The sequence below is a fragment of the Hyperoodon ampullatus genome (assembly GCF_949752795.1).
Source record: "Hyperoodon ampullatus genome assembly, chromosome: 14".
Taxonomy (NCBI): domain Eukaryota; kingdom Metazoa; phylum Chordata; class Mammalia; order Artiodactyla; family Ziphiidae; genus Hyperoodon; species Hyperoodon ampullatus.
This window is the reverse complement of record NC_136927.1, coordinates 76,989,833-77,007,935: the sequence shown is the minus strand read 5'-3', so window position 1 is coordinate 77,007,935 and position 18,103 is coordinate 76,989,833. Positions and strand designations below refer to the sequence as shown.

The following is an 18,103-nucleotide window of genomic DNA, read 5'->3' as shown; positions in this document are numbered from 1 at the left end:
ATAAATCGAAGTCTTTGCTGTCGGGGCCTGCTTATGATGGGGTAGATGATTTTTTTTTTTTTTAAACTTGCAATCTTTATTCTTGATGATTTTGTAATAGGCTTATCCTTAGTTTGGTTAAGCAAACTCTAATTTGGCTATGAGAACTCTTTCAAATTTGCTAAAGGAACTATGATGATAAAATTATACATCAAGTTGGGAAAAATACCCATGAAATAACACAACTTTTTATAAAATTGTCAGGTTTCAATTCCAGTAACCCGTAAGACAGGGCCTAAAGCCTATTCATAGTCACATCATTCCAGAATGAGGGGCTATTGCCAGAAACATTTTATGGGGTGGGAAAAGGAATAAAAGATGGTCAGTGCTGATAAATACAGGTTTAATGATACAGGGCTCTTCACAGACAGCTACAGAGACTATAAACTATTATCCAGAAACTTAAAACCATACAACACAGATCACTTAGCCAGATCTAAAATAAACTGGCTTCTTGTAACTACCCTGTAAATACTACAGCCCTTCGTCCATCCAAAGATGACCCTAATCTCACATGAAAACAGTTATTGTAGGGGAATCAGAAACCCAGCTTTGTGGCCCAAAGTAAAAACCAAAGGAAGAATAGCAGTTCAGTGGTTAGCTGGTCAAAATGGGAGATCTGGTGCCCTTCCCTGCACTGCTCTGCTCTTCTCACTCTTGCCCTTTTTGTCCCCCTTCTCCAGCCCATCCATGTTAGCTCTCGGTAGGTTTGAATAAGCCATCTGAAACTTAACCACTTCTTCGGAGCTCACCACAGTGCTGGTCTTCCTTTTCCCATCAGTAGCTCTTAACGGACACTTGTCGTCTGAGGGCTCAAAGCCCTCCACAGAACCCTTCCTTGGAATGGGTTTATTAGTTCTACCATTAGTTCTACCATCCTGGCGCTGCTGGCTCCGCTCCGTCGGCATAAACGCCCTGGGGTAGATGATTTGCTTGCATTATCTCATAGGCTCTTCACAAGAACTCAGTAAGATAACGACTGTGTCCCCCTTTCAGGGATGAAGGAGTCGGAGTTATAGGACTCTCTGCAGCAGTGGGGTTGGGATTTGCTGACCTCTGAACCCCAGCAGCGCCCCTCATTGCCTGTGTTGCCTTTGTACTACCCCTGGTACCTGGTACACTGCCTAGCACATAGGAGGCATAGAGTAAATGATTTCTGAGTGTGTGAGTGGATAGATTTAACAAGAAAACACATTTTAAGTGTTGTAACCTAGTTCTGAGATTACCATCTTGATTGGCTTCTATTTTATTGGCACATCCTTGGTGAGTAAGTGTTACAGAGGAAACATCATTTCATTGGAAGTTATCCAGTAAAAACCAACTATTTTTATTCATTTCAAAGTAATTTTCTGCCTAGCACAGTCAGAAAGAGCATTTGGGGCCTAAAGCTGCTGAGATAGCCAGATGACCACCACCGCTGACCCGGCCACTCCCGCCAGGAGCACCGTGGGTTTGGTAAGAGTAGCCTGGACTGAGGTAGTTCCTGAACTGTGTTGCCCCGCTCTGGAAAAAAAGTGCTGTGGCACACACCCATGTTCAAAGGCCTTCAGGAGGCCAAGGGTAGCTAAAAAGCTAGTGTGTCATTTAAGTAATGCTAGCTTTCTTTATCCTTGAAAGCTAAAATGGCTACTGCCTAAAAAGGAAGTACTTTGAGGGATCAGGACTGTGACCTGGAATTAAGCCTGAAGTAATGACCTGGAGAAACTTCTTGTCACTGAAAGCCGTTGGTACGTGAGATTGTGAGTCCTGTAAAATTAACTCAGAGCACTGGGGGGGAGACGCTCAAGAGAATATTGTTATCAGAAGAGAATCCCTGGGCTCATCCAGTCCAGCCACTTAGTTGTATATGTGAGGTGAGTGGTTGGGTGGCCTGGCGTTTCTCATTCTTAAGTACAAATTTCCAGGTGTCATTCTACGCAGTCACTTTTACCCAGAGGGAGATTTCTTCCCTCTGTATTCACGTGCACATGCACACAAACCTCCCCACGCTGATGGCCTCAGTCCCCTTCTGGTCACATACTCAGGAAAGTATTCTCTTGCCCACATCCTTCAAAACAGGTCTGTTGGGGCCTCCCTGGTGGCGCAGTGGTTGAGAGTCCGCCTGCCGATGCAGGGGATACGGGTTCGTGCCCCGGTCTGGGAGGATCCCATATGCCGTGGAGCGGCTGGGCCCGTGAGCCATGGCTGCTGAGCCTGCGCGTCCGGAGCCTGTGCTCCGCAACGGGAGAGGCCACAACAGTGAGAGGCCCGCGTACCACAAAAAAAAAAAAAAAAAACAGGTCTGTTGTCGTAGACAAGTAAAATGAACAGAGTCACTGCCAGTACGTTTCGTACTTTATTCAGTGAGGTCAATGTTCTTAACCTCTTTCTCTCTGGTTTTTCGCTGCTCAGTCCATAGTTGTCTTTACGTCTCCTCTCCCAGCAGGTAGTCAGCCTTAAGCGTGCTAACTCTCGAAGAATGCAAATTCTTTATATTTTACAAATGCTTGTCCTGATGACGTCTTTCTAATATATATATATTTCCACTTTTTTTCAGTCAGAGAGGCAAGGGTTTGGCCTTTTCTCAAATGGGAGGAGAAAGTAGTGATTCTTCCTGGCATCTGTTAGTCAGCACTTTTCAGTCCCTGCTCAGCTGGATTTGATCATTTGAGGGAGAAAGCAGAATTCTCCCACCACTGTGTACTGGGGTAGCCATGTCAACCTGGAGGCACACTGGACTCCGCTGGGCAGCTTTACAAGATGCTGATGCCTGCCCCCAACCCTGACCCCCAGAGAGTCTTATTTAATTAGTCTGGGGTATAGCCTGGGCATAAGGATTTTTAAAAAGCTTCCTAGATGATTCTAATATGCAGCCAAGGCTGCTGAACCACTGATGTAAAGCAAAGTTGACCGAACAGGCCATTTGAACCTGCAGGTAGGAAGGATGTCTGTTGTGGTCCCATGTTATAAATGTAAAAGCAGCTGCCTTCTTTACCGTCTATCTCCCTTGCTGGAAGAACATGTCCTGATTCGAAATGGATTAGATTTAAATTAAAAAGTAAAACCGTGACCATAGAAATTCAGCAGGCTGGCTTTTTCTCTCAGCAGTTCCCTCATTCAGTAGGGTCGTCCTTTAGAAGACTAAGAAATGGGTGTTTGGAACCCCTGAAGAGAGTATGCAGTATAGTCCTCCCATCTCTAGGCGGCTGGAGGAGAGCTAGGACTCCACAATAACCAGGCACAGTTTTACCAGGTCATGAGCAATTAATTTCCTCTGCCTCTTCCAGCTCAAAAGGCTTCTACTACTAGTGGAAAGGTAGATTTTGTTTAAATTTTTATGTAAAGAATTTAAAATTAGAAATGAGGAAATTAGTGTTTCTTGGGAGTGGGTGTTCACGGTGTAGGGCAAGGTTATGGAGGACTTTCACTTAGGAGTTGTGTGTTTCAGGTTTTCTTTTTTAAAAATGACATTATTGGGCTTCCCTGGTGGCGCAGTGGTTGAGGGTCCGCCTGCCGATGCAGGGGACGCGGGTTCGGGCCCCGGTCCGGGAGGATCCCACATGCCACGGAGCGGCTGGGCCCGTGAGCCATGGCTGCTGAGCCTGCGAGTATGGAGGCTGTGCTCCGCAACGGGAGAGGCCACAACAGTGAGAGGCCCGCGTACCACCAAAAAAAAAAAAAAAAAAGACATTATTAATTTAGTAACCAGAAGCAAAGAATACGTGGTGTTTTGTTTCATGCTAGCTGCTAATGAAACAGGAGGGAAGGAGGCAGGGCACAACCTTTAAAAGAATGACATAGCCCTTGGGATACGACATAAACTGGTTAGAACCAACTAGGTCCAAGATGGCGGAAGACTCGACTTCCAGTAGACCTTGAGCCTCATGATATACTCTCTGTAATACATTAGCTAAATGACACACCCACAGACACATGACAGTTCCGAGGCTGACCATAAAAGGTCAAAAATTAGGCGGTGGCCCAATTCCTGGAAATTCTGCCCCTTCCCCCAAAAAGTTGGAATTATCCTCCCACTAGTTAGCCTATGAAGTTACCCAGCTCAGAAAGACTAACAACCCCATATTCGAGGACTCGCACCTTCTGAGATGGTCCACACTCTGTCTGTGGTGTGTGTTTCTTCCAAGGCCATTCTCGCCTTTTGCGATGGACTGCATCCTGCCTATGGAATGTGTATCTCTAAACAAATCCACTTCTTACCTATCACTTTGTCACTGAATTTGAATTTCTGTGCTGAGGCATAACCTGAGCTTCAGTAAATCCTGAGACCAGGTGTGTGATCTCAGTTAAAAGACAGTAGGTTCATGGGACTTCCTGGTGGTCCAGTGGTTAAGACTCGGCGCTTCCAATGCAGGGGGTGTGGGTTCGATCCCTGGTCAGGGAACTAAGATCCAACGTGCTACGGGTGTGGCCAAAAAAAAAAAGAAAAAAGACAGTGGGTTCAAGTCCCAATCTGGGTTGTACAGTTTCACTACCAGGCCTATTATATATATATATCAGTGTTGGAAGGAAGTGGAAAGGAATTTATCTGTGTCCTCAAACAGACCCCCAAAGTAGGATCATTAAGGTTAGATGGTGTCTTGCCTCCTCTACCACATGTTTTTTTAACTTCTTGTTCCCTCCTTAGGTTGTAGCTCTAAGGCTTGGTTCTGTCTTTGCCCAGAATTATTATTCTGTTTTTGTTGATTTGCTTATGAAAATGCCTATTGTAATACTTCTGGGAATTTCTTTGCCTAATTACTGTGATGCCGTTTCTTTTTTTTCCCCCCTTAAAAAATATTTATTTATTTATTTATTTATTTCACACACACACACACACACACACACACACACACACACACACACACTGTATTTTATTTTTACAAGAGATAAATAGACTGACACCAAGCATTGTAAATGGATGACCACAGCAAAAGCAACAATGATTGCAATTACCAAACACGAAACACACTCATACTATGTCATAATATTGACATTCAGTCCAGTAATCCTCCACTGTAACAGCTCCTTTACTTTGCAGTGAAAATTGATTCGTATATTTTACATGGGATTGAGTGAACTGATGAGGACGATTATAATTTTTGTGATGCCGTTTCTTACCAGCTTCTCCCTCCACACATGCGCACATCACAGACATACACGTTTTCTAGAACACATGAAAACTGCTAATTTTTTTTTTTTTTTTGCGGTACGCGGGCCTCACTGTTGTGGCCTCTCCCGTTGCGGAGCACAGGCTCCGGACGCACAGGCTCAGTGGCCATGGCTCACGGGCCCAGCTGCTCCACGGCACATGGGATCTTCCCAGACCGGGGCACGAACCCGTGTCCCGTGCATAGGCAGGCGGACTCTCAACCACTGCGCCACCAGGGAAGCCCCTAATTTTTTTTCTTAAAAAGAATCATTTTATGTACAAAAAAAATGTGTGTGTGTGTATATATATGTATATAATTAAGCAAAATGAGAATCACCCAGAGTAATGATTAGCATTGGAGGTTCTTGACGTAGTTTTTTGAAGTGTTAATACCTTCAGAAAGGGCTGGACTTACTTAGGATGGATTTGCATGTGTGAACTGAGGACTTTGGGCTAATTTCTGTGTAAATGTAATTTTACCTTTAGTGTTCATGGTGACTTGTTTTATGTGTTTATATAAATGCAAGCTTATTGTTTTTCAGGAAAGCTGCAACTAAAAAGGACAGAAAGCATTCTGTTCCTTTCCTCCCCTGTTAAGAGACTTAAATATTATTGTATTCATGAGTTGATATGAAACCTATTATATATATATGAATCCTTGTATTCAGCCATATTTATAATAAATACTCATAATATTAAAAAAAGAGACCTCAGATTCTCTTCAAGTTGCCTCTCATTGAGTTTCGTCCTCTGAGTACTTGTAGAATAGGCAGCCATGTGTCTGTATAAAAGGACTCACTGTATTAGCCATTTGATTCTTGGAAGCCCTTTCATAGTGCTTTTTTAAAAATATCCATGTTGAAGATTCTAGAATTCCAGGGTGCAAAGTGAATGTGAATAGGAAGTTTTAATTTTCATAGAATCAGCATGAATCCAAAAGGACTGGTGAAAGAGATTTTCATACTCTGAAAAAATAGTGCAGAGTAATGGAAAGATCACTAACCCGGAGTTCAGTCGGGTCTCTCTTATGCACTAGCCAGGTCTCCTTGTACGAGTTGTGTATACGGTGCCTCACTTTCTTTATCTGTCAAAAGATAAAGAGGTTGGAGGAACCCCTTCATACCTCCCCCAGGACAAAGACCTCTGCTTTACTCTTCAACACGTCACTAAAATGACAGTAGATTGTGTGTGTGTGTGTGTGTGTGTGTGTGTTTAATGGCGTAAACCCCTGAAAATGAGAACAAGAAAGGAGCAAAAAATTTTGGAAGTTGGAAAGCAGATGGACCAGTGATAAAGGACTTAATGGACCCAAGAAAACTGACTGCTGCTAATGTGGCAGCAAGGAAAGCCAACAACCACTGCAGTTTATACCCCAGAATCCCTCAGAAGCTCAAGAATCAGCAACATCAAGTACTTTGGAAGATAAGAATAAAGGTGGCAACTAAGATAAAGGTTGGTTGAAAGCTGTTTAAAAAGCAGTCAGATAACCAGATTCCTTCCCCCATCCTGGCAAAGTACTAGAGACTTGATAACCTCCAGAGATGGTAAAATAGAGGGTCCTTCAATTGGGGGGACCTGGCTTGGTTTAGGGTGCCCTAGCCATTTCCTCTTCCTCAGCTTTAGGGTGCTTGCAGCAAAGACCATATGATTCTGGCAGGAGATTAGAATAGACTTCTCTGGGGAACCTGACTGGACCAAGAGGAAAGACCCAAAGATATTGACATTGGAGGTTTTCAAACCAAACTTTTGGCCAGAACACCCTCCAGTGAAGAACCTCAGTCCAGACCCTTCCAGTTAGCTTTCATTCCTCACTCTTAAATATTAGCAGATGGCCAAGGATCACTGTGCTAGAGATCAAAACAAATAAGAAGCAGCAAATTGGAAGAAGCAGAATATGCTGGGAGGAGAAAACTTAACTATCACATATGTTCTCAAGGGTCAGAGGAAAAGGATTGCAAACATAGAACAAGATATTGAAAAATAAATGAACATTCAGAAAATTAAAGGGACACTTTGAAATAAAAACTATAACAGCAGAAAATGATAATTAAAAGAAGGACTGGGTAAAATTGAGGAAATCTCTCAAGGTAGAGCAGAAAAATAGCAAGGTGGAAAGTCAGTTAGAAAAGAGGAGAAAATTATAGGGCCAGGAAGTCCAACATCAGAGTCCTATTTTCTGTTCTCCAGAAAGATAGCACAATACAGAAGGGAGGAAATCATCACAATAATACCTCCTCCTCACCTCAAAATTTTAGAACAGGAAATGAATTTCCAAACTTTAAAAGCCCACCAAAAGGTCAACACGGTGGGCTAGGCACACCAATATGAAATTTCCTGAACAAAGAGAAAGTTCTTTACACTTCCCAGAAAGAAATTACTTCACCTTTTACAGAGATAAGGAATGGGAATGGCTTCGGACTTAACAGGCACAGGGGAATCTAGAAGGCAGTGGGAAAGCACCTTTACAATTATTTCCAGCCTTGAATTCTATAAAATCAACCAACCGTGTATCAAGTGAGGAAGAATGAAAATAATCAGCTATACAGGGTTTCAAAATCACTGCCCTTTCCCCCTTCTTAGGAAGCCACTGGAAGAATGTGCTCTACCAAGTGAGAACAAGGGAGAAGCTGAACTTAGGAAAACTGAGGTTCGATACTATAGGAAGATGAAGGGACTCCCCAGGACACTGAGGAAGGGAGATCCCAGAGTAGCATGTGCACATCAGGCTCACAGGAAAGCCTGTCCAAACTGGAGTGGATCGGGAGATGCTGGACCTTCTTAAGGAAGAGGAAATTGAGGGAAGACCTGATGCCCGTGTCTTCAGGGGAAATGAAATGGCAAAGGGCATGACGTCAAGTTGTCATCATTTCACATAAAACTAAGCAAACAGGAAAACAAGACAGTCGCTCCAGGAAAAAAAAATTATGCAGGAAAGGAAAAGTAATCATAACTTTCCACATTTCTCAGCTACAATGAGTATTTATTGAATCGTCGTAATAGAAATACTGAAGGTTGTCCTAACCACGATTATCATATTTGACTGGAGGGAGACTGGAGGATGGAGAGCGTATGCGTGTGGCGGGGGCAGGGGAGGGAGGGAGCGCAGTCTTCAGCTCCCGCAGTGAGAAGTCAACAGATGGACCTAAAACCGAAGCATCGAGATTGGGTGTGCAGGCTGATGGAGAAAAATACTGAGTAGTAGGTGAGGAAGTGAGAGCGGTTCCTTTAGAGAAAGACATGGGAGGGGGCCCTGTGTTTTCTTTTTTAATTACGTTGTAAGGTTATTTGACTGTGAACTGCCTGCATATAAAGCTATAACAACAGTAAGAATAGAAACACTGGTAAACTAGTATCATCTGGTTAACATTTTTATTGACAGGTTCAGATTTTAGCTGAAGAGCTAGGCCAGCGGCCTGCCTCCCCAAAAGGTGACATCTAAGAAAAACACTCCTTTGGTAGGCATCGAAGAGTTGCAGGAGGGATGGCATGTACCGGTCTGAGTTGCCTTTTTTTCTTACCTCTCTAGATTATCCTCTTGACTTGAACCACAGCGAAACCTTCCTACAAACCACAACTTTTCTTCCTGAAGACTTCACCTACTTTGCAAACCATACCTGCCCCGAAAGGCTCCCTTCCATGAGTGAGTAGAGTTCTAGCTTATCTTCCTCTGCTTTTAAAACTGATGCCTTCTTATTTGAGTAAACTAAAAGGGAGAGTGTTCTTGAGCTGTCAGTATGTCTACTTATAAAGAGATTGTAAACGCCTCCCGGCCGTTGGAAACAAGGATTATGAAAGTTACTGGTGCCCTGGCTCCTCTTCAGCACTTCTGTAGGGTGGCCTGTGTTCCTGGTGCCGTTTTCTACCACATTTTTCACTCTTTGCTTTACACATGCGCCCCTCCTTTGTAACTCGGGGTCTGTTAAGATGTCCTAGAGAAAGTGTAGGCAACCAGCATTGTCTTTTAGCATAAATCTCACACTGATTATATGACTTGTTCGCTATGAGGGAAGTTATTTTTTTAACAAAGTGCTAGTTTAGAAAATTCTTGGATCTTTTCTTTCTCTTCCTTTTTCTTCTTCCCGTCCCCTTCCTCTTCCCCTTTCCTTTCCTTTCCTTCTTAGAATCTCATGTATAATCTGAAGCAATGACAATGTACTGTTACACCTTTTCTGTACTTTGGGGCTTCTTGGACAGTCCTCTTCTTGACTTGAGTCCGAGATGATGAGAGTCCTGAGTGTGGACGTGACCAGTCGGGGTCACTGATCAATGAATTGGGACAGTGTGTCTATACGTGCCTCAGGAGCACACAGCGACGGTGCCAAGCTCAGCTACTTTTCTCCTTCCGTTTTGAGAAGTTCAGCTGCTGTACACCCTTGGCGGAAGCAGAACTCAAAGGCTCAATTTCTTGATTTGCTGCTTTACCCAGTAATAGTAATAGTGATTTGCTGAAATGCAATGAGATGGAAAGCAGAGGAAGGGACCCCCATCCCTGTTAAAAACACAACCTACTGAAAAAGCACTGAACTGCTCCAGAGATTACAACCCTGAACATAGGAATAAAACTCTACCATTTTCTGGCCTCTTAATTATTATTTTTTTCTCTCCTCTGTTCAGAGGGCCCCATAGCCATAAACATGAGTGAAATTGGAATGGATGCCATCCATGAACTCTTCTCTAAAGACCCAACCATCAAGCTCGGAGGTCACTGGAAGCCATCGGATTGCATTCCTCGATGGAAGGTAGGGGGTGAGGTGAGACCCCAAGTGCTGGGAAGCCTACCTGCCATCATCTGAATCACCATGGGTTTCACTCTGACCTTTTGTAATTTGCACCCTACTTACTACTTAATGCAAAATATTTGCATTTGATGAGAACATACTGGAGGAATGGATTTCCCTGAGGACTCTTCTGTAGCCACAGAAATTCACATTGTTCTGATGACTGAGCCAGGACCCTTTTTCTTCCTTACAGGAATATTGGCTAAGCAGGGGGTGGGGGGTGGTAGGTCTCTTGTGACACATTTGCAGAAGCCATCTTCACAAATTCAGTGCTTCATGCCTTATTTGGCATTGTTGCCATGAGTCTTGTGGGATAAAAAGTGGAGTTATCTAGCCTGACACTGATAATTGTTTAGTTTTTTTCTGCGTGACTCTAATCAGGAGACATCGGTAGTGTGGATCAAGCTTATGACACTGGCTTAAGTCCATTCTTTCAACAAGTATTTAGTAAAGTGCCTATTCTGCGCCAGCCCTATGAGATGCTGTGGTGCAGCAGTGATCAAAGCATGTCTGGAACAGATCAGTGTTTCCAGCCCATCACTGGGTTATAAAATCGATTTAATGACCAGCATTTAAAAAAAAAAATATATATATATATATATATATATATATATAAGTGCATTGCATGTTTTAAGGGGAAGTACTGTTTTGTGAAGCGTGTTTTAGTTGTATGTTTCTATATTTGTGTACTGGGTCACAGTGAATATGAATGTATGTCTTTCTCTGGGTTGTGGTCTCGAATTCATTTGCAGGCCCACTATGTACATGGTATGGCCCATGTAAGAACGAGATCCACTTACTTCCAAGGGTCGACTTGCCACCACAGGTTTTCATTTAGAGAAGCTGAGGATAAGACAGCTCCCAGAACTCCCCAAGAGCTGGTCCCCGATTCTGAAGAAGTGCCCTGCTGCAAAGCAACAGATGAGGGGACTAACAGGGCGGCCTCTTTTGCTGTGACCCATTGCAGGTGGCAATCCTTATCCCCTTCCGGAACCGCCACGAGCACCTCCCGGTCCTGCTCCGACACCTGATTCCCATGCTCCAGCGCCAGCGCCTACAGTTTGCATTTTATGTGGTGGAGCAAGTAAGTGGCCCTTTCTTCTCTCTTCTTTCTCTTCTGAGACAGCAGTTTAGAGAGCTTCAAGCTAGTGCATCCTTGGTGTAAAGATCCAGTAAAACTGAAAGCTCACGACTGAGTCGCCCTGCGGCAGGAAGGATCCTGCTCCTGGTTTGAGATGTTGCTCAATGTTAGCAGATTTGAGTGCAGCCTGGAACTTTGTTTACCCTTGAACAAAGGCCTCTTGTGGGCTGGTTTTGCTAGAGCTGCTTTAAGTGTTGTCTTTAGGCTCCAGACCCAGGAAATGCCCCTTAAGATAAGGAGCCACAGGTCGAAATGGCAGTGTATGGGGCTGGGTACCCTTCTAAATGCTGTTACATGGCTGACTGTCTGCCTTTACAACAGCCTTGGGAGAGAGGAGCTTGGGTTTATCTTTATCACCCCTTTTTATTTCTGAGGAAGTCAAGGCCAGAGGTCAAGTGATTGTGAGTCAGTGATGAGCTGGGCAGGACCCACCTCCCTTCTGGCCCAGTGACCTCTCAATAAGCTCTCCCTTAGGCAGGGCTGAGGCAGCAAAGATTGTGCTTCAAGAGTTCTTTTAAAAATAAAGGTTTGGGGGGCTTCCCTGGTGGCGCAGTGGTTGAGAGTCCGCCTGCCGATGCAGGGGACACCGGTTCGTGCCCCAGTCCGGGAAGATCCCACATGCTGCAGAGCGGCTGGGCCCGTAAGCCATGGCCGCTGAGCCTGCATGTCCGGAGCCTGTGCTCCGCAACGGGAGAGGCCACAGCAGTGAGAGGCCTGCGTACCGCAAAAAAAAAAAAAAAAAAAAAAAAAAAAAAAAAAAATATATATATATATATATATATATATGTATGTGTGTCTTTTAGGTTGGCACCCAGCCCTTTAATCGAGCCATGCTTTTTAATGTGGGTTTTCAAGAAGCAATGAAGGACTTGGACTGGGACTGTCTTATTTTTCATGATGTGGATCATATACCAGAAAGCGATCGTAACTATTATGGATGTGGACAGATGCCCAGGCACTTTGCAACTAAACTGGATAAGTATATGTATCTGTGAGTATCATTTCCTTTTAATTAAAAAGGTTAAATCTAAAAGGATGGTGAGAGATGCAAAGATGGCAAAATCCAGTTAGCTCCAACCTGAATGGCAATCAACTGATGAGTGGATAAACAGAATGTAGTATATCCATCCATACAATGGAATGCTATTTGGCAATAAGAAGGAATGCAGTACTGATACATGTGACGACATGATGAACCTAGAAGACATTATGCTCAGTGAAAGAAGCTAACTACAAAAGACTGCATGTTATATGATTCCATTTATATGAAATGTCCAGAGTAGGCAAATCTGTAGAGACAGAAAGGAGAATAGTGGTTGCATAGGGTTGAGGGGAATAGGGGGAAATGAGTGACTGTTGATGGTGGGTACAGGGCTTCTTTCAGGAGGGTGATGAAATTAATTAAAAGTGATGGTGGCCATGGTTGCGCAACTCCATGAATATACTAAAAACCATTGAATTATACACTTTTAATGGGTGAATTATATGGTATGTCAATTCTGCGTCAGTAAAGCTGTTATTTAAAAAATCAATTAGAAAAAAGGTTCAATTAGCTACTCAGATTGATGCGTCTCGTCCTGAGGAAACAGTTTCAGGTGGTTCAGGGCAATAACACAGAGAGTATTGTTTTACTTAAGACTTAGTTCTCCAGTGAGGTGGCCTGTTCGAGGGGAAAAAAAATCACCCTTTAATGCACAGATGATTGATACCATACATCTCCTTTTAGGCTTCCTTATACTGAGTTCTTTGGCGGAGTGAGCGGCTTAACAGTGGAACAGTTTCGGAAAATCAATGGCTTTCCTAATGCTTTCTGGGGTTGGGGTGGAGAAGATGACGACCTGTGGAACAGGTACTACCCTTCTTCTGATGTCTTCTAGAAATGCTACCGTAGACTCTCCAGACCATCACTGTCTAATAGGAATATGATGTATTAAGCCATGTATGTAATTTTCAGTGTTCTAGTAGCTACATTTAAAAAGGTTAAAAAAGAAAAAGGTGAAATTAATTTATTATATTAATAAAAATATTTTAACAATTATATTTATCACAGTATATCCAAGATAATACCATTTCAACATGTAATCAATATAAACTATTAATGAGATATTTTACATTCATTTTTTTCTAACTAAATCATAGAAATCTGGTGTGTACTTTACACTCATAGCACATTTTACTGAAACCTCCCCAAACCAGAGGTCAAATGTTAGTTATGTGTACACAGATTTATCCATGCCATCAGATAAGGCTTGTATTATGTAAGTCTGTATGAACAATCCTGTGTGTGAGTAGTGTAAAGTAGTATTTCTACAGAGTAAGTAAGTAGTAACCTAATAAGGAACAAATAACCAAAAGAATTTCTACCTTGTATCCACTTTCTATCTCAGCTTTCAAAAAAGAAAGGGTGTGTTGGTTGTTAATACAAAATAATATTTGCTGGTAAAAATTCAGATGGTACAGGTGTGTCTAAGCCAGGGAGTATAAATCTTAATCCCCATTGTTACCCTGTTTCCTTCCCAGGAAGTAGCCATTTGCACAAGCTGTTTCTTTCTATAGACTTCTTTCTATTCATACATAAACAACCCAGACACACCCCTTCTCCCCTTCCAACCATGTTAGAGAGCCACTTCATTATTTTTAACAATTGCATGGTATTTCTTTATGTAGATAGACAACAATTTATTTTAATCCTCTCTTGTTGATGAACATTGTTTAATTTTGAACATGTTTTGTTCACATGTGCGAATATATCTTTAGATTAAATTCCTAGTTGCAGAACCACAGAGTCAAGAAGTAAATGCACTTTTTTTTAATTAAAAATTTTTTTATTAATTAATTTATTTTTGGCTGCGTTGGGTCTTTGTTGCTGCACGTGGGCTTTCTCTAGTTGCAGCAAGCAGGAACTACTCTTTGATGCGGTGCGAGGACTTCTCACTGCGGTGGCTTCTCTTGTTGCAGAGCACGGGCTCTAGGCACACGGGCTTCAGTAGTTGTGGCATGCGGGCTCAGTACTTGTGGCTTGTGGGCTATAGAGCGCAGGCTCAGTAGTTGTGGCACACGGGCTTAGTTGCTCCGCGGCATGGGGGATCTTCCCGGACCAGAGCTCGAACCCATGTCCACTGCATTGGCAGGCAGATTCTTAACCACTGCATCACCAGGGAAGTCCCAAGAAGTAAATGCACTTTTAAATTTTGATAGTTATTGTCACATTTTCCTCCAGAAAAGATTGCAAAAATATTCTGACCAACAGCACATTAGTGTACAAATTTTCTTACACCACCAGCAACATTGGATGTAAACAACCTTTTAAATGTGTGCCGTGTTTCAGCTCTATAGTAGCTCCATGTGGCTTGTGGCTGCTGTTAGGCAAAGCAGCTCCAGACAGTTCTTTCTCAGTCTGTTAGGTAGAAGTGGCATCTCATCCTTTTAACTTGGGTTTCTTAGGAACCTAGTGAGGATGAACAGCTTTTCCAGACATTTAACTCAGTTTGACTGGTTTTTGAATCCAGTTGAGCTCCCCCAGGATATCTGTCATAACTCTCATCTTGCTCTTTTCTCAGCTCAGCAAGGAGCCCCTCAGTGCAGGAATCTACAGCTGGTTTTCCCCAGCGCCCCACACAATTCCAAACACACAGTAGGCATTTCATATATATTTATCAAATGAGAGTGAGAACACATCTTCACACAGTCGGCCCTCCGTACCCATGGGTTCTGAAGTTGAGGATTCAACCAACTACGGAATGAAAATATTAAAAAAAAAAATTCCAGGAAGTTCCAAAACGCAAAACTTGGATTTGCCACATGCTGGCACCTATTTACATAGCATTGTATTAGGTATTATAAGTAAGCTAGATTTGGTTTAAGGTATCCTGGAGGATGTGAGTGGATTATATGCAAATACTATGCCATTTTACATAAGGGACTCGAGCATCCACAGATTTTAATATTTGTGGGCCCATTGCTGGAACCAGTCCCCCACCCAGAGACAGAGGGCCGACTATATATCAAAATGAGAGTATAATTTGGAGTCGAGGAGGATGTTGAAATATGAAAATGATCGTAAATATCGCATAGATATCCAAAATCTACCCCACGTATTGAGTATTTCTTGGAGTCCTATCAAGTTTCCAGTAAACCCAGCCTGGGAAATCTTATATTTATCATATTAAGAATAAATATCCTGAACACCTCCTCTAAATTCTTCTTTCCTCATGGTGACTTTTCATAAATTGTGAAGTCTTACATCTCTATCAGAGGACATCATATAAATTAGTTCATCTCCCTGGTGATGGGGGAGGTGGGCGGAGACATAAGGTCTCTCTCGGGGGAACACACGGTGACTCTGACTTTGCTGACTTGCTCTGTGGTAGGCCATGGAAGACAGGTGTGCCCACCGGGGAGAACATGTTTTTGATGGGACCCAAACAAGCTGGCCCAGAGGGAGTGTGGTTGTACCTGTCACTGAGACCCTGTGTCACACCTCAAGAATTTTGAATTTCTAATTTCTTTCCTTCTTCAAAACGTTTTTGTATCGTAGACTTCTTTTCTAAAACCGTGAACTTATCCAGAGGGGAAGCAATGTGAATATTTAGATGCAGAAATTCTGTTGTTCAACTTGGGGTTCTTCAGCCTCGGGATAGGTTTGGTCACCTATGGGACTTGATCATTTTACCCAAAAACCCACCCTCTTTGTCTTGGACAGAGTACAGAATGCAGGCTATTCTGTGAGTCGGCCAGAAGGTGACACAGGGAAGTACAAGTCCATTCCTCATCACCACCGAGGAGAAGTCCAGTTTCTTGGAAGGTTGGTGCAGTTTATTTATTCCTTGTACAAATATCCTGTATACTTCACATTTCCAGGTGTCCCCGAGCATTACAGCCCCTTGTCTTGCTCCCCACCCCTCTCCAAGGTCTTGTTCGGACAGCTCTTTTAGAGTTCCTATATATATTTTAATTTAAGTGTGAGGCAGGTGTTTGGGGGCAAAATCGTACCATTGGTGAAAATTTTTGACCATAAGATCTTTTAAGGAAATCACTCATTCTGTGTCTTAAGCTTTGTTCGTCTCCTCTATAGCCTTCAGGGAGTTGGGGAAGAATCCATTCAGGTAAAGGTTTCTGTGTAACTCACAGTCACACGACAAAAAGTTTGGCACCCTCTCTGCAAGCTCTGGTTCTGGAAGGGTGTCCCTCGGCTTCTGTTTGTGTGGTTGCAGCTGCTTAATTACCCTCTATACGTTCAATAAAGAAATTCCAGATCGGACTGAGCGGGGCATGTGGGCGGAGTACGTCTCTGCGTCCTCAGGAGTGGTTCTTTGTGTCTTTTGTTAGTAGTAGGGCGCACTGTTCTCTAGACAGTCGATCTGGCTGCGTGAACTCTGTTCTCATGGGAGTAAGCAGGCACTGAACACAGACTCAACTTTCTCATCCCGTGTGTTTAACAGCTTACCTCCCACTTCCCCACTCTGTGGTTTTGGGAAAGCCAGTTAATATTGAGAGCCTTGGTTTCCTCATCTGCAAAGGGGCAGACACATTAAATGAAATAATGCTGTAAGTAAAACACCTCGCATGAAATAGGACGTGTTTCTAATTCTAATGATGACGTGTAGCCTGGAGGAGCTGAACGGCCAGTCACCCACCACGTGGGGCAGGAACATCGCTTTGGGTTGTGCCGCCTCCTGTGGTCTGCCCTGCCCCGTCCGTGTCGTGAGGAGCTTGGACCCTCGCTCAGAGCCACCCCTCTGTTCTCTGCCTAACAGGTATGCGTTGCTGAGGAAGTCCAAAGAACGGCAAGGGCTGGACGGACTCAACAACTTGAACTACTTTGCAAACATCACATATGACGCCTTGTATAAAAACATTACTGTCAATTTGACACCCGAGCTGGCTCAGGTGACCGAGTACTGAGACGAGGGGAGAATATATGTTTGCTTCACCCACCGCCCCCAAGAAAGCAGCCTGACGACATGTCTCGGGGCTCCACAGAAGAAGAAAACAGAAATCCAGTGTGGATCTGTGAGGGATCACAGGGTTCAAGGAAAAAATGTGAACAGAGCACACGCACATAACGCCTTCACCGTTTGGACCCACTGGGCTTGAGGGAGTCAGCCGGGAACTGACTTTCTCTTTTCACAAGACAGACGTCTGTCCTGCTGCTCTTCTCCCCCATCTTCTGCCCTGACGTCCCTTCTCCTCCACAATCTCCAGAACCGGAACTGTGATCCGCCACCATCCCGCCACGAATGGCCTTGGGAGCTTCTTGGCCTTCAGAGCAAAGAGGCAGACCCCCCACAGGGCAGCTGTGTTTTAGGAAGAGCAAAGGAAACTCCACACAACCATTCTTCTACATCTCTGGTGTTCTCTTTGGTTTCATTTAAAAAAAAAAAAAAATTACCTGCTTTGGGTGGGGATTGAGGGGGGAGTGGGGGAGGGATTGGGGAAGATAAATAGACATATAACAATCACTTCTTGAAGAAGTATAATTGTAAATAAGCCATGTAAAATGCCTTTTTTAAATTTAATTTTCTAGCTGGCTCCAATTCAAACCAAGGGTTTATACATTAGATCCCGTATTTGTTTGGCAGATGCAGGAACTCAGCTAAAGTGGAATAACATCATCTCCCAAATTGCTGTCACTCTGGAAGGGAGTGGTTATAGGGCACGTCACAGAAGAGCAAAACAGTCCAGTCTTTATCAGCGGTAGCTAACTTCTTGTGCCGCCCTCCCGTCCCCTTTTCCAGAAGTCTTGCTCCCGACTTTGGCTCTGGATCCTCTTCCCTGCTGGGCACGTCCACTCTCATCCCAGTCTTGTGCTGAACAAGAAGCTGCTGTGTTAGAACACTGCTCTCCTGCTTGAAGCAAACCCGTCAGGTGGGCCCACTGTGCACACACCCCTGGATCTCTGGACTTCCTGTCTTGTCCTTCCATCATCATAAAGAGAGAGTGTGGGTGTTGGTTCTCCCTACTTCCGTCTCTCTCTCTCTCTTTCTCTCTCTTTTTCTTTCGCTTGCTCTTACGGAA

At 43.6% G+C, this 18,103-nt stretch overlaps 1 protein-coding gene across 1 annotated transcript in view; it reads left to right on the top strand.

Annotated features, from left to right (window-relative positions):
* B4GALT5 (beta-1,4-galactosyltransferase 5) overlaps positions 1–17,467 on the top strand; it is a gene marked incomplete at its 5' end in the record, with an annotated part of 77,995 nt that extends 60,528 nt beyond the window's left edge. Inside the window, 7 exons of the mRNA XM_079720211.1 lie at positions 8,694–8,807; positions 9,782–9,906; positions 10,913–11,029; positions 11,890–12,077; positions 12,813–12,935; positions 15,789–15,890; positions 16,843–17,467. Of these exons, the coding sequence (XP_079576337.1) occupies positions 8,694–8,807; positions 9,782–9,906; positions 10,913–11,029; positions 11,890–12,077; positions 12,813–12,935; positions 15,789–15,890; positions 16,843–16,990 (917 nt within the window). The 3' untranslated portion in view covers positions 16,991–17,467. The remainder of the gene's footprint in view (positions 1–8,693; positions 8,808–9,781; positions 9,907–10,912; positions 11,030–11,889; positions 12,078–12,812; positions 12,936–15,788; positions 15,891–16,842) is intronic.
* Positions 17,468–18,103: the final 636 nt, after the last annotated feature.